The following is a 15052-nucleotide window of genomic DNA, read 5'->3' as shown; positions in this document are numbered from 1 at the left end:
GTATTCATCCACGTATGAATGGATAAGGAAAATGTGGTATATAAAAGCACCAGAAGATCTTCAGCATTAAACAGAAGAAGTTCTAACATGTGCTACAACAGGAATAAACCTTGAGGATATTGTGCTTAGTGAAATAAGCCAGCATCATAAAACAAACATTACAAGATTCCACTATATGACAAAGTTGGAGCAGCCAGAAATATAGGCAGAAAGAGTAGAATGGTGATTGCCATAGGTTTGGGGCAAGGGCAAATGAAGAATTATTGTTTAATATCTAGGGCTTCAGTTTTACAAGATGAAAAGAATTCTGGAGATGCACTGCAATAATGTTTGCACCACATTATAAAAATATTTAACACCATATAACTGTATACCTAATTCTGGCTAAGTTAGCCAATATTGTTATCTTCATTTTACTGTAAAAACAGCAATATATAACAACAACATCTAGGGGAAAACCAAACATAAATCTAGATTTCACTGTTTTAGCAGTCTTGTTATTTTCTCTACAATTCCATTATAAGATCTCTTTGCCATTATCATTCAGCAGTTTCATGGTGTTCCATCAAATGTGGATTTTTTTAATTCTTCTTCCTTTCATTTTGTGTGTGAACCAAATTTTTCATTATTTCTAGAAAATATTTTAGATTTATCTCGACTTTTAAAAAAGTCATTTTCTATATTGTCTTTTTGAAAGTTGAATTAGATATATGTTAGAATGTATTTATCTTTTATTCTTCTTAATATCTCTTTTAAGCTTTTTTTCCATCTCATTTTCTCTCTATGTCACAATATGATTCATTCCTTAAATGTCTCTTCTTGTGAACCAAATGTCTTTTTATTCTGGTTTTATTGATATACATGTACATAAAAATTATGTATTTAAGGAATATTTTGAGATATGTATGCATTCTGAAATGAAATCAAGATCATTAATACATCTATCACCTCATGTAATTACTTTCTTTTTTGTTGAAAGAACATTTAAGATCTATTCTCAGTAAATTTCAAGAACAAAGTACAGTTGTGCTTGATATCTGTGGATTCTGCTGTTTCAACCAACTTCAAATTGAAAATATTCAGAAAAACACTGCATCCATACAGACTTTTCCTTTGTCATTTACCAACAAATAATAAAGTATAACACTATTCACATGGCATTTTGATTAGGTATTATTAGCAATGCAAAGATAATTTAAAGTATACAGGAGGGCTATGTAGAGTATGTACAAACACTTCATCATTTTACACTAGGGGCATGAAGGTGTTGGGATTTGGGTATTCACTAGGGTTCCTGGAACCAGTATTCCACAGCTACAAAAAGATGACTACACACAGGAGCAACTAAGCTACAACCTAAGTCTCCAGAACATATTTATTCTGTTACTAAAACTCCATACCCATTCACAAATAGCTCTTCATGGACTTTTAATTCTACCTATTCTTTAGTTTTCCATTTAATACATTTGTTTCTAAAAGATTTGCTGTTATTATGGCTTTCATTTTCAGCAATTCAATTTTGTTTCATTTCCAATGTAACAGGAAAATATTTACCATCACCTGTGCCTTTGTCATATTTCAACCTCAACTTTCCTGGCTTTTTCCTGATTGTTATTGTTGTTTAAAGAGAATAATGTAATTATTTTATATTCTGTGTTTAACAATTTTATTATGTACAGTCCTTGCAAATTTGATCTGCACTTCTAAATCTTTTTTATAGTGGCTTAATTCTCTATATATTTAGTTATTATTTCATTTGTTTTTTTGATTCATGTACTTTGGCATTTTTTTTCTGTGAGAATGACTTTAGTTATGTATTTCATTTTTCATGTAGAGAGACATTTTTCACCTACATCAGTTAATGTACCTGGGACATCGACTTTCCAAGATGACTTACGTTAAGTTTTGTGTTTGCAGTGTTTGGATCCATACAGTCCAAGTTAAGTGTGGTCTCATATGCATGGAAACTATGACACCTGATAACGAATTCTTAGGGAGACATTTTATTTTTATTATTTTTACCTCTTCTATTTTCTGGCAAGGATAAGAAAGCAGGGGTTCCTTCAACTTCTTCCTCTGAGGGAGAAACTCTAATTCATTTCAGTTTTATATGGAGGTAGGGTGTGAAGGACTTGTCAGTACATAAAAGGTTGACTGTATCATTTTGGCAAATGAATGACTGAATTGTTTTCAAAGAATAGTTGTTTGTCTTTTTTGAAGAGTCTTTTTATTAGTGCATTATAATAATATATGATATTGAAGTTTATTTTGACATAATCACACATGCATGAAATAAAATTGATTCCATTCCAGTCTCCAATTCTTCCTCTCTCCCTCCCCTTCTCCATCCCTCTGTTCCCTTTCCTCTACTCCACTGGACATCCTTCTATTATTGGTTTGTTTTTTAACTGGTGCTTTGTAGTATACATAAAGGTGAAATTCACTGAGATATATTCATATATGCACACCACATAATTTGGTCAATTTCAAAGAGTAGTAGTAGTTTTTGTTATTAAATTTATCACCTTAATAACATTCATTAATGTTCTTTAGAAGTAACATTCCCATTGCTTCATTAGAGTTGGAAAGAAGTCATCAGTGCACAAGAGTTTTAGCAAAGGATGGATAACAGGAAGCATTTTTGGAAGCATAACTATAGAAGCATATCATATGCAATTAAACATTTGATCCTTTCTCAGTAATCCTCTTTTACGGAACCAGAAGTTCTATATTTAGAACTTGTTTCTTAAAGCTGTGCCTGAAGATGGAATAAATCCAAGCATATAACATTTTGTGAACATTTGTGTCATGATGATTTTGGCTATACAATATTACCCCCACCTCCCCTCTTTCTCTATGTTACTAATTTTAAAAGAAAGATGTGGCTATTACCATAAGAGAATGAGCTTTAACATTCCCAAGGGAATAAATCTTTGCATGTCCACACTGAACAGTGCAATCCATCTAACAATAAATGCTTTAGGTGACTCTTGATTGCTAAACCTTGAATCAAATAATTCTAAAATGGATAGATGATTTCTATGTGCCTAGGGTTTCCTCGTGTATATTATAAATCACTCGACAGAAATATGAAGCTCACCCCAATCTCTCTCTGCAATGACTCTGCTTCAGTGCAGTAAATGGCAAACTTCCTCAGCTCATAGAACACCAGAACTTAGCTTTAGTAAAATGCTTCCTATCATTCCATCAGTAAAAGAAGTGCAGGACCCTGACTGAAGTAAAATTCAAGTAACTGTTTGTGTTTCAAGTTATCTTTCACTGCTACTGTAAGATATTTCTGTTGGGAGGAGGAGAGGCATATACTTAAAATTTTTCTTTAAAATGCTTGGAATTCTCCTCAGGGTACTTTCAACTTCATTGTGTGACACTTGAGGGTGGGGATATACTAAAAGAACTCAGTTCTATACATTTATTTTCTATGAGAAATGCAAAAAAGCATGTCTGCTTTGAGAACAAGCAAATTTATATGAAATTTCTTCTTTTCTTATCAAGATGGGGAATGCATGAATAGGAAAAATGACCTTGCTTTTCATCTGTCAATGCAAATGCTACTTTTGAAAACCAAAACACTGTATCTACTATCTGAACGTTATCACTTGCCACAGTCCGGCTGCAGCAAAATAATGGGGGGGGGGGGGTGATGAAAAACTTGTGTACGTTGATACAGCAGGAGTAGGAGCCGTTTATTGTAGAACAGGAGCGGTATTTATACATTCCACACAGCTTATCTAATTAACATGAACTAGATACAGCAGTCAACCAATCAGGAATCTCCACACTTAATGGTTCATTGGCCATTGGCGTTACTTCACAAACCACTCCCTCTGGCATTTTGCCAGGCGCCATCCAGACTTGTTTACAGACTCTAACATTTCTCTGGCAAAATGCCAGGCGCCATCCTGACTTGTTTACAGATTCTAACAATCACTCTACAATGAAGGCAAGAAAAGCAAATTAAAGTTGGACAAATTCTATTAAATGTGCTGAAGTATTTCTGTAATACTGTTTTCCCAGGAATATTCAAAATAGTGATTTTCCTCTATTTCCCTATTTTATAAATGTAAGATGCTTGCTCTTTAGATGTTTTACTATAAAGAATACATTTGTTCCCATTACACAGGGCTTGCCAGGAAAGGCTTAGAGTTGTATAACTTATTTCACTGTATTCTATGACACTATGCCATATTACTAATTTATGTAATTTTCTGGAAGTTGGCACACTGATTATACCACCTCTTGTGAGAACTTCTTGTCTTTGTTTCTGTGTTTGATATTTTCTTGCCACCTTAAGATTAATAAGGTATTACTGGTATTTTTTTCTTACTTCTATTGTATAAGTTATTTGGAAATTTCTTCTAGTAATTGCTACTTATCACTATTTAATAACGGCTAAGACAATTTTACCATAATAAAAAATCAACATAAAAATAAAGTTTTTCAAAGTATTTTAGCAAATACGATTTCTAATACTGGCAAATAAAATGAGAGGTCATATCATGTCCTCGAAACAACAGAAAAATAAGGGACTAGGAATTATCAGATGGCCTGTATAATATTATATAATCTGTAATTTTTAAAACAGTAAACTCAGATTTATAGGAGAAACTTCATTTCTCAAATTATCTTCTTACTGATTTCAAATATCTTATTTAAACAGCTAAATACCTAGATACCTAATATACTTAGAAAGAGAGCACATCATTTTCCAGAGGCATATATTATAGATATTAAATTCTAAAATCTCAAATAACTACTTCATCCCAAATAAAAGTGAAATGAATAAGATAAGCAAAGACTAGAATTTTCCCCAAACGAATGTTTTTCCTAGAGAAACCAGTTGCTCTCCCCTTTACTGAAAAAAGAAAAGGTGTTGAGTGTTAAACCTGGTCTGTAATGATTGGGATTCAGAAATGAATCCCTTTGATTCTGACAGCAAAGAACAGTCAAAGGAAGACAAAGCCATAGGATCTAACTACTGTGCACACCTTACCAACTTGCCAAAAGGCTTTGGAAAGGTGTAACTTGTTACATTTTAAGTACTCAAATAACTCATTACAATAGAGTCTCAGGATAGTTTATTTCACTGCTTTACAGACACAATCTAAACTTTATATGCATGAGATTTTCCTCTCCTCAAAGTCAGAAAACTTTACAAAAAACAAAAATGGAATTTACTCTAAGCAATTATTATGTTAGAAACAGTATAATTATAGGTTCCAAACTTATACACAGAAAAATTTTAATTAAATTAAAGATATGTACTTTATCTATATAATCAGTCTTGCCCATCCTTTGCAGGAAAAAGTGAAAAGAAAATTTAAATAGCATCTTTGTTGATAAGATACTTCTTCACCCTCAGCCATCTTTCTTTATCTGTCTTTAATAAGCAGAGCAACAAAAACATTGTCTATTTTACAAGATTATAAGAAGATTAGTCAGCATTTAGAATTGCGCTGAATTATAAATGAAATTTTATAGTTGTTTTGGTTTTATGCATAATCCAGATCCTCAGTTCATAAAAGAAGGGCCACTAGGGGGCCTCCTGCAGTGCTAGTAACCTGTCTGTACTCAAACTGGCCCCCACCCCCACCACAGGAAACAGATCTTAGAACAGCTCAGAACAGTATTCTCAAATTCTGTGGGGAAAGGAAAAGGTTGGCACTTCAGCCCTTACAACATATCTGCTGTTTATTTTATTTAATTTCCTCACTGATATTGATATTATTTTTTTCTTAAATGAGAGCAGTCAAATAAATGTTTCTCTGCGTACTTTTTTTTTCCCCTGTAGCAGTAGGATCGACTTGGGTACAGGGGCTATTCATTTACGTTCTTTTTAATGCCTTTCATATATATTCAGAATGAGAACAAAGTATCCTCAATCAATACTTGATGAATAAATAAGTAAATTCATTATATACAGTCTTAGGAAATTATTGAATTATTCATTCTTAGAGTTAGGGGCAAGTTGGTAAAGATGGTGTGTGAGGTGGAATACATTCATCCCATTAGAAAACTCGCTGAAATCCTCTGTAGCCAATCTGTGGAAGGGTATTATTTGACTGATAGAAGGAGGAATATAATAGCAGACTCATTCTGGGAAAATAAAGTGAACTAAGTACTACAAAGGTTGATTTCTTAACTCAGGTGAAAGTCATTTTAGACATTTCAAGATGATGTTCTGAATATAGAATTTTAGCTTTCAGTGCAAGATTTCATAAGCTCAAGTAGCTGTCTCCCTTACTGGACTTAAGAGCACCCCTTTCTCTTTCATGTATATAGAAGACATGTCAGGATCATAACTGGTGGAGACGTAAGTCCTGAGAAAGGAGAGTCCAGAGAAAGTGTCACTAAATTAGCATTACTGACATTTGTCAGTGATACCAGGAAAATGTGATTCAGAGATACACAACTTAAATTGTAACCTGACAGTTCCTCAATGGCTATGATGGACACAAAGAGCTTCCTCTGAGTAGGATCATCTTGAAATTCCATCCCATGAGCATACTGCAGTATAGGGGAAAAACCAAATGTTTAGTAGCTTTTATTACCCAGAAGAGAGGGAAAATTGGGCTATCTTAAATGTACATGGATGGATGGATGATGGATACATAGTCACAGAAAGATAAATGAAGGATGACTAGTAAGAAAATATGCAGTTGACTTCAAAAAAATGTGCAAGGAGAGTCGGGCATGGTGGCACATGCCTATAATTCCAAAGCTGAGGCAGGTGGATCTTGAGTTCAAAGCCAGGCTCAGCAAAAGCAAGGCACTAAGCAACTCATTGAGAACTTGTCTGTATATAAAATACAAAATAGGGCTGGGGATGTGGCTCAGTGGTTGAGTGTCCCTCAGTTCAATCCCTGGAACCCCACCCCCCCCAAATAATTGTGAAGAACACAGAATTAAACTGATGTTCAGAGGTAAAATTCCTACTAATGCTATCATCAAGTAGTTTGTCACTTCTTCTCACTTTGATTTTGTGAATTAGTAAATTATAACTGATTTCTTATATTTATATTGCAAAGATGATGGCTGATCACTAAGAATTAAAGCTATAAAGTATAAAGAACTTTACACCAACTAATATATTTTATTTGCTAAAATTCTACAACTTGTACACAGTTGAAAATGAACATAATTTATCATTTGATTGTTTAAATTTGGAGACTGAACTCAGGGCCTATCACTTGTTATGTGAGTGACCCTAAGCTATATCCTTAGTCCATAATTTGTCTTTTGAAATCAGGATTCAGAGAAATTTGTAGTTTTAGATAGAGTAAACAATAAGTATAAAATCTTCTTAGATGAAAATCTAAACAAAATATCAAGTAGTAAGCACATACACTAATATACTCCATTTGTTTAATTTCAAAGGGCCAAGTTAATGCAGAATGACAAATACAAAAGGAGAAAACTTGGACAATACCCTTAGGTCTCAATCTTTTTATTAAAAAAATATTTTTTAAGAGTCATACCACTAAGCACCATTTTTTTAAAGTTGTTCATTTTTTTTATTTTTTAGTTGACACATAATAATTACATTTATTTATGAGGTATGGTGTGTGTGTGTGTGTGTGTGTGTATGTGTGTGTGTGTATTCAGAACATGTACACAATGTCTAATGATTAAATTGGTATAATTAGCATTTCTTTCTCTTTAAATATTTAGCATTCCTTTGTGTTGGGAACCTTCAAATTGCCCTTTTCTAGTTCTTTATAATGTGGATGATAAATTGTTAAAAGTTATTGTCACTCTGTTGTGATGTAAACACTAGAATTTTTATCTCTGTATTCTTTCTCTGTTCTCTCTCCCTCCTGCCCTTTCTGGCTTCTAACAACTATTACTATTCTCTATTTATATATTAATTCTTTGAGATTTCACATATGGATGAGAGTATGCAGTACTTGTTCTTCTGTGTTTAGCTTATTTCACTTAGCACAACAATACCGCTTTCATCCCTGTTGCCACAAAAGATAGGATTTCATTACTTTTATAGCTAAAAAATATTCCATTCTGTATACACACTATATTTTCTTTATCCTTTCATCTATCAAGAGGCGCCTTGGTTAATTCCATACCTTGGTCACTGTGAATAGTTCTGCAATAAACAGGGCAGTAAAAATAGTCTGAATAGCCAAACGAATTTTTTTTTTTGCATTACAATCCTTATTACATATATTGAGCACAATTTTTCATATATCTGGTTGTATACATAGTATATTCACACCAATTCGTGTCTTCATACATGTACTTTGGATAGTAATGATTATCACATTCCACCATCATTAATTACCCCATGACCCCTCCCTTTCCCTCCAACCCCTCTGTCCTATCTAGAGTTAGTGTATTCCTCCCATGCTCCGTCTCCCTATCCCACTATGAATCAGCCTCCTTATATCAAAGAAAACGTTCAGCATTTGGTTTTAGGGGATTGGCTAACTTTCCTTAGCATTATCTTCTCTAACTCCATCCATTTACCTTGAAAATGCCATGATTTTATTCTCTTTATTGCTGAGTAATATTCCATTGTGTATATATGCCATATATATTTTTTATCCATTCATCTATTGAAGGACATCTAGGTTGGTTTCACAGTTTAGCCAACTTCCTTAATAATACTCCTGTGGCACAAGAATTAAAATCAAGATTCAATAAATGGGATGGACTCAAACTAAAAAGTTTCTTCTCAGCAACAGAAACAATCTGTGAGGTGAATAGAGAGCCTACATCTTTACCCCTCATACATCAGATAGAGCACTAATCACTGGGTTATATAAAGAACTCCAAAAGCTAAACACCAAAAAAACAAATAATCCAATCAATAAATGGGCCAAGGACCTGAAGAGACACTTCTCAGAAGATGATACACAATCAATCAACAAATACATGAAAAAATGTTCATCATCACTAGAAATTAGAGAAATGCAAATCAAAACCACTCTAATATTTAATCTCACTCCAGTCAGAATGGCAGCTATTATCTTCATAAAACAACAGTAAGTGTTGACAAGGATGTGGGGGAAAAGGTACACTCAAACACTGCAAATTGTTGCAGCCAATATAAAAAAGCAGTATGGAGATTTCTTGGAAAATTGGGAATGGAACCACTATTTGACCCAGCTGTCCCTTTCCTCAGTCTATACCCAAAGGAGTTAAAACAGCATACTACAGGGACACAGCCATATCGATGTTTCTAGCAGCACAATTCACAATAGCTAAATTGTGGAAACAAACAAATCTTAAGCAAAAGAACAAAGCTGGAGGCAATATGCTATATGATCTCAAAACACACTGTAAAGCTACAGTAGTCAAAACATCATAGTATTGCACTAAAAATCAATACAGAGATCAAAAGATCAGAACAGAGGACCCAGAAATAAGTCCATGTGTCTCTACCCAACTGATTTTGACAAAGCAACCAAAAACATACATGAGCAAAGAAATAATCTCTTTAATAAATGATGCTGGGAAAACTGAATATCTTTATGCATAAGAATGAAACTAGACACTCATCTGTCCTTACATACAAAAATCAACTCAAATTGGATAACAAGCCCAAATGTTAAGACCTGACACTGAGATTTCTAGAAGAAAATGATAGAGGAAAAACTTTAAGATACCAGTTTAGGCAATGATTTTTGGATAAGATGCCCAAAGCACAAAAATTAAAAGTATACAAATGGGATTATATCAAACTAAAGCTCCTACAAAGGAAACAATCAACAAACTGAAGAAACAATCTAAAATATAGGAGAACATATTTGCAAACACTGAATTTGAAAAGAGATTAATATCCAGGTATATAAAGATTCATAAAACTGACAGAAATAACCCTAAATAATTTCATTTTAAAAATAGGCAAAAGGTCTAAATAAACATTTCTCTGAAGAAGATATACTATGAACTATATAGTACATATAGAACATGTCTGTAGAGATTTAAAAAGTAATTATTATATACATTCAAAAACTATGAAAATCAAGAAATTAAATAGTTATAAATATTAGAATATTACTAATTTTATATATTATATATTATACATGCAAATTAACATTTGAATATATATTAAATGAGATAATTAAAAGATAATGAATACCTTCCTACAAAGAAACAAATGAGAGGTTTTTATGGGTATGAAATGAACATTTCACTAAAAAGTACTATTAGAAAAATAGTCCTAGGAAACTGAAATAGTCACAATGATGTAATCATCTTTTAGATTTTTCACAATAAACCTCCAATTAATAAGGGATGAAAAGCAAGAACATAATGGAAGAACTGTTTGGAACTGAAAGGGATTTCTGTGTCAAAGGTAAAAAATAACTTTTCCTTGGTTGATCAGACTACAATGCCTTAAGATAAACTAATAATCAAATATAATATCAATATCCAGAGAGATAATAACAATATATTCTATTTCTGACGATAGCATACCTAATAGAATAAAAACTTCCCCTAAAAATCATGATCAACAAAAAAATAATTAATTTGCTATATTCACAATTCATATATGGAAGAATTTCTCAGCAGTGCCTTGTGGAAACAGAGATACCAAAGACACCAAGGATGCAGCATTTTTGACATTTGGGTAAATGGGTGAAGACCATAATCAGAAGGTAGAGTAATGGTATGAAATGTTCCTTCCTGCACAAAACAGAACTAGGTATTGGCAGACACTGAATTTCTTTCATACTGAATCTTTTTATGTACAAGTAATGCATGCCCAGGGGGCACATGGGAGCAATGAAATATTTTATTCTTCAAATGCTGCAACTGAAATAAAAAGGAAAGATTTTTCTTAAAGTATGAAATGTACTTCTACTATCGTCTTCATTTTAAATTTAGTCAAACCTCCTTTTATGGAATTTTTTGCGGATTTGCCCAGATTCATTGTGCTTTTCAGTGTATGGTTTCCAATTCCCTGTCTTCTCTTTCAGAGTCACAATGTTTTAGTCAGCTTTTGAATCACTGTGCCCAAAATACCCAACAAGAACCATTTAGAGTAGGAAAGTTTATTTGGAGCTCACAGTTCCAGAGGTCTCAGTGCATAAAGGGTCAACTCCATTGCTCTGGACCCACAGTGAGGCAAAGGAGGGAAGGGAGGGAAGGGCCAGCAGAGGAAAGCTGCACAGCTTAAGGCAAGGTCAGGAGACAGAGAGAGTGCCAAGGGAGGGCTGTAAAGAAGAAACACCCTTCCAGGATGTGTCCTCAGTGTGCTCTGTCCTACAGCCATGGCCCACCTGTCTACAGTTACCACCCAGTCTGTCCATTCAAATTAGGATGGATTGATTAGCTTAAAGTTCTCATAACACAATCATTTTACCTCTGAATATTGCTGCATTCACACAGGAGCTTCTGGAGGACACTTCATATCCAAATCATAACCCATACCTATTGGTTAATTTGGCAGATACTTACTGAAGGTATTTCATGTACTAGGTAAAAGTAGTGGGAAAAAAAAAACTGGTTCCTACACTCTGTGGGCTAAAGTCTCATCAAAATTATGACATTCCATTATTTTTAATGACACTCTTAAAGTCATATGTATTTCTTTATCTTTTGGCTTAAATATTATTTTATCAATATGCCTAAAATAATTTCTTCCTACAATCTTTTAAATACTCTCTCAAAAATATTACTTTCTTAAACCACTCTAGCTAACCACTGATGAATATTTGGCTCACATACCTTTTTGTGCAATAAAATTTTAAAATAAATCTGGGTCAGAGGACTCTTAAATCCTTTTCAGTTCTATATTCCAGGTCAGAGAACATTAAATAATTGTAATACTAGTCAAATAAGAATTTTATAGGAAGCAATTCTCATTACTTTTCACTGAAATTCTAACTTCATAATCCTCTCAATCATATCAAAATTGAGGAAGTGTCACATAATTTCCTGGTAAGAAGAGTCTTATATTGGTCCTTCCTCTTTGGGAACCACAGCAGTATATTAGCCCCAGGAGATGATCAGCATCAGGAGCTGTAATCGAAAGAGACCCTTCAGACCACAGTGCCTTAAAAAACTCACTTTGAAATCACAGCAGTTATTTTCTCCAACTGCACAAGGCAGCCCACACTCCCCAGAGCCACAATGCCAAAGGGGTTTCCGCACATCTTTTGGGGCTCAATCAAATAATCACTTCATTCACTGATGTATGGTTTCCCAGAACAGCATAATGGTTAATAGGACAGGCTCACTGTGAAGATTTGAATCTTTTTCTGCTTACTAATGTATATTTGGGTACAAAAATATCTTTGCTAACTTCAGCTTCCTCTTCAGACAGATTAGAATAATAAACTTACTCTGGAGAAATGTTATGAAATTTATGAGAATAAATATATAAATATCTAAGTGCAGTTGTAACATTTAAGTAAGCCACTGGTAACTATCTGCCTTTATCTTTGCAGTGTGACATGATTTTAGGGAGAAGCAATATGTCTTGGGACATTTGTCCTATAGAATCCACTGAACTAGACATTTATACAACAAATGGTAATTGTTGTATAGTATCTGAACCATCTATCATGTGCAAAATTACTTCACTGTAAGAACAATAATAGTGACCAGCACTCAACTGCTGAACCACCATTCAGTCATAACCGGTTAACCAGCAATTCAGTGAAGTCTCTAAAATGTGGTTATAAATGATGTGACATTTATGAGCAGCAGAGATCTATTTTAAAATGAATTCTTTTGGATATTGATTTAAAAATTTAAAAACTTAAGCCCATGACAAAAATCCTCCTGTGTGGGAGAAAGTGCAAGAAGGTGGGAGAAGGGAACTACGTAAACGTAGAGAAATAATCCTAGTCTTCCTAGTCTTACCTCCTCCCAAGACCTTCTGAAGCATTTTCTGCATATTCAGTTGGCCCTGCCATTGGAGTAATGGAGCTCCAGCCATAGAAATCCATTAAAGTCTCTGATGAATCTTAAACCTGGGCTCAAGGGTACTGTAACTGCCAGAGAGGTTCCTTTTCCCTCTTCTAAGTACCACCTAAAGTTGGGCATCTCTAGAGTCCTGCTATGGTGGAGGACACACCAATGCTGAGGGCTCCTCACACATTTCACCTTACACTCGGTCTCTTTTGAGTTACCTTCTTCCATGTTATCATTCATTGCCAGGATGCAAGAGCTGGATCTTTTGTCCTGATAACCAACAGCAAACGTGCATTAAAGAGCAAACTAAGAGCACAATGCATCTTCTATTCAATCCTGTTAGTAATTGTGCAACTTTAATCAGATTTCAGATATAATTGTAAAAAGGAACTCATTTTTCTTATAATTGCAAACTGCCTGTAGTGACAACATATTTGTTTTAATTTTTTGAGTTTTTTCCTTTTTTCCCCACATTTTTTATTAGTGCACTATACTTGTGAATATTGATGGCATTGGTTGTTACATATTTGATACATGCATACAATAAAGAATATAACAATATGATTTGACAATATCACTCCCCAGCACTTCTCCCACTCTCTTCTCACCTCACACCCCTTGGTCCCTTTCCCCTAGTGATCTCTTTTTGATTTTCATGAGATCCATCCCGACCTTTCTTTTCCTTTTTCCTCTCTAGCTTCCACATATGAGAAAAAAACATGATCCTTAACCTTCTGAGTTTGACTCATTTCACTTAACATAATAGTCTCTGATTCTATTTCTGCAAATGACATAGTTTCTTTATGACTGAATAAAACTCCACTGTGTGTGTATATGTATGTGCACATACATATACTGCATTTTTTATACATTTGTCTGTTTGTTGAAAAATACTAAGTTCTATAGCTTGGCTATCATGAATTGTGCTGCTATAAACATGATGGGTATGCATGTATCACTATAGTATCATGACTTTAATTCCTAAGACAAACAATAAGAAGTGGTACAGGTGGATCATGTGGTGGTTCCATGCTACTCTTTCAAGGAGCCTCTATACTGATTTCCATAGTCGTTGAACTAATTTACAATCCCACCAATAGTGTGAAAGTGCTCCTTTCCCCACAGCCTCTCCACATTCATTACTGTTCGTATTGTAGATGACCGCCATTCTGACTGTGACACCATACTTCAATAAACACTTTACACTAAGTGTTCATTTCAGCTCTTAGTTTATACAGAGATAAATTCCATTTCCTCCATCGATAAAAGTCGCCTCAGAACTTAGGCCTGTGACTCTATGTCTTCATTCCTTATATTCTAAATGTGTAGTGTGAGATTCCCTGTCCCTTCTACACCTCTTTGCAATAATTTTTTTCAACTATTGCAGGTCTTCCCCCTCACTATTCTTGGCAAGGACACTGCAGCCAACCTATCCATTAACTCATGCCTGCTTTGCAGACCTGTTCTCCCTGCCCTCTCATCACTGGACTTTTTGCTTTCTCCTTTTCATTCTCCTTTTACCAGCATCACCACGCCCTTCATTTTTTACCCCCAGGTTATTTTTCCTTTTATTCTATATGTTTATACTGACTAGGCAGTGATGTGTTCAGCAGTGCCACTGTACCAAAAATCACTTCTGGAATAACGGCTTTGAGTTATGCTTTAAATAAAAATCTGAGTCTATTAAGAAAGACTATGGCCCCATTTTTTATCCTAATACATACACAATCAAAAGGAGACTACAAATTTGAAATACATAATTACAAAAAATATTGGCACTAATTGTTATAAGTAAGAAAGTGTGTATGCCTTAGCAAGAGAGTAAACAAAAGGGGAAGGAACTAGGGACTGGGAGAACGGTATGACAGTCTGCCTGTGCTGCTATAACAAAACACAAGACTGAGGGCTATATCAACAGCAAAAATTTAGTTCTTAGTCCTGGACGCTGGAAACATCATCCAGACAACAGCAGATTCAATGACTAGTGAGGGCCCATTCTCTTCTTTATAGAGGACACCTTTCTTTGTGCCCTCACATAGCAGAAGAAAGAAGGTCAAAGGGATGACCAGCTCCCTCACATTCCGTTTATAGATCACTAATCTCACTGGAATTGTTCTGCCCTCGTGATTTTTAAAATTTTTAAATATATATT

The 15052-nt window shown here is 34.3% G+C and overlaps 1 protein-coding gene across 1 annotated transcript in view; it reads right to left on the bottom strand.

Annotated features, from left to right (window-relative positions):
* The window catches only part of LOC143410781 (EGF-like repeat and discoidin I-like domain-containing protein 3), a 224590-nt gene extending 210522 nt beyond the window's left edge, over nt 1-14068 (bottom strand). Inside the window, exon 1 of the mRNA XM_076871505.1 lies at nt 13987-14068. Coding sequence (XP_076727620.1) covers nt 13987-14068 — 82 coding nt within the window. The remainder of the gene's footprint in view (nt 1-13986) is intronic.
* Nucleotides 14069-15052: the final 984 nt, after the last annotated feature.

Source organism: Callospermophilus lateralis, chromosome 11 (genome assembly GCF_048772815.1).
Source record: "Callospermophilus lateralis isolate mCalLat2 chromosome 11, mCalLat2.hap1, whole genome shotgun sequence".
Taxonomy (NCBI): domain Eukaryota; kingdom Metazoa; phylum Chordata; class Mammalia; order Rodentia; family Sciuridae; genus Callospermophilus; species Callospermophilus lateralis.
This window is presented reverse-complemented; position numbering and strand designations above follow the sequence as displayed.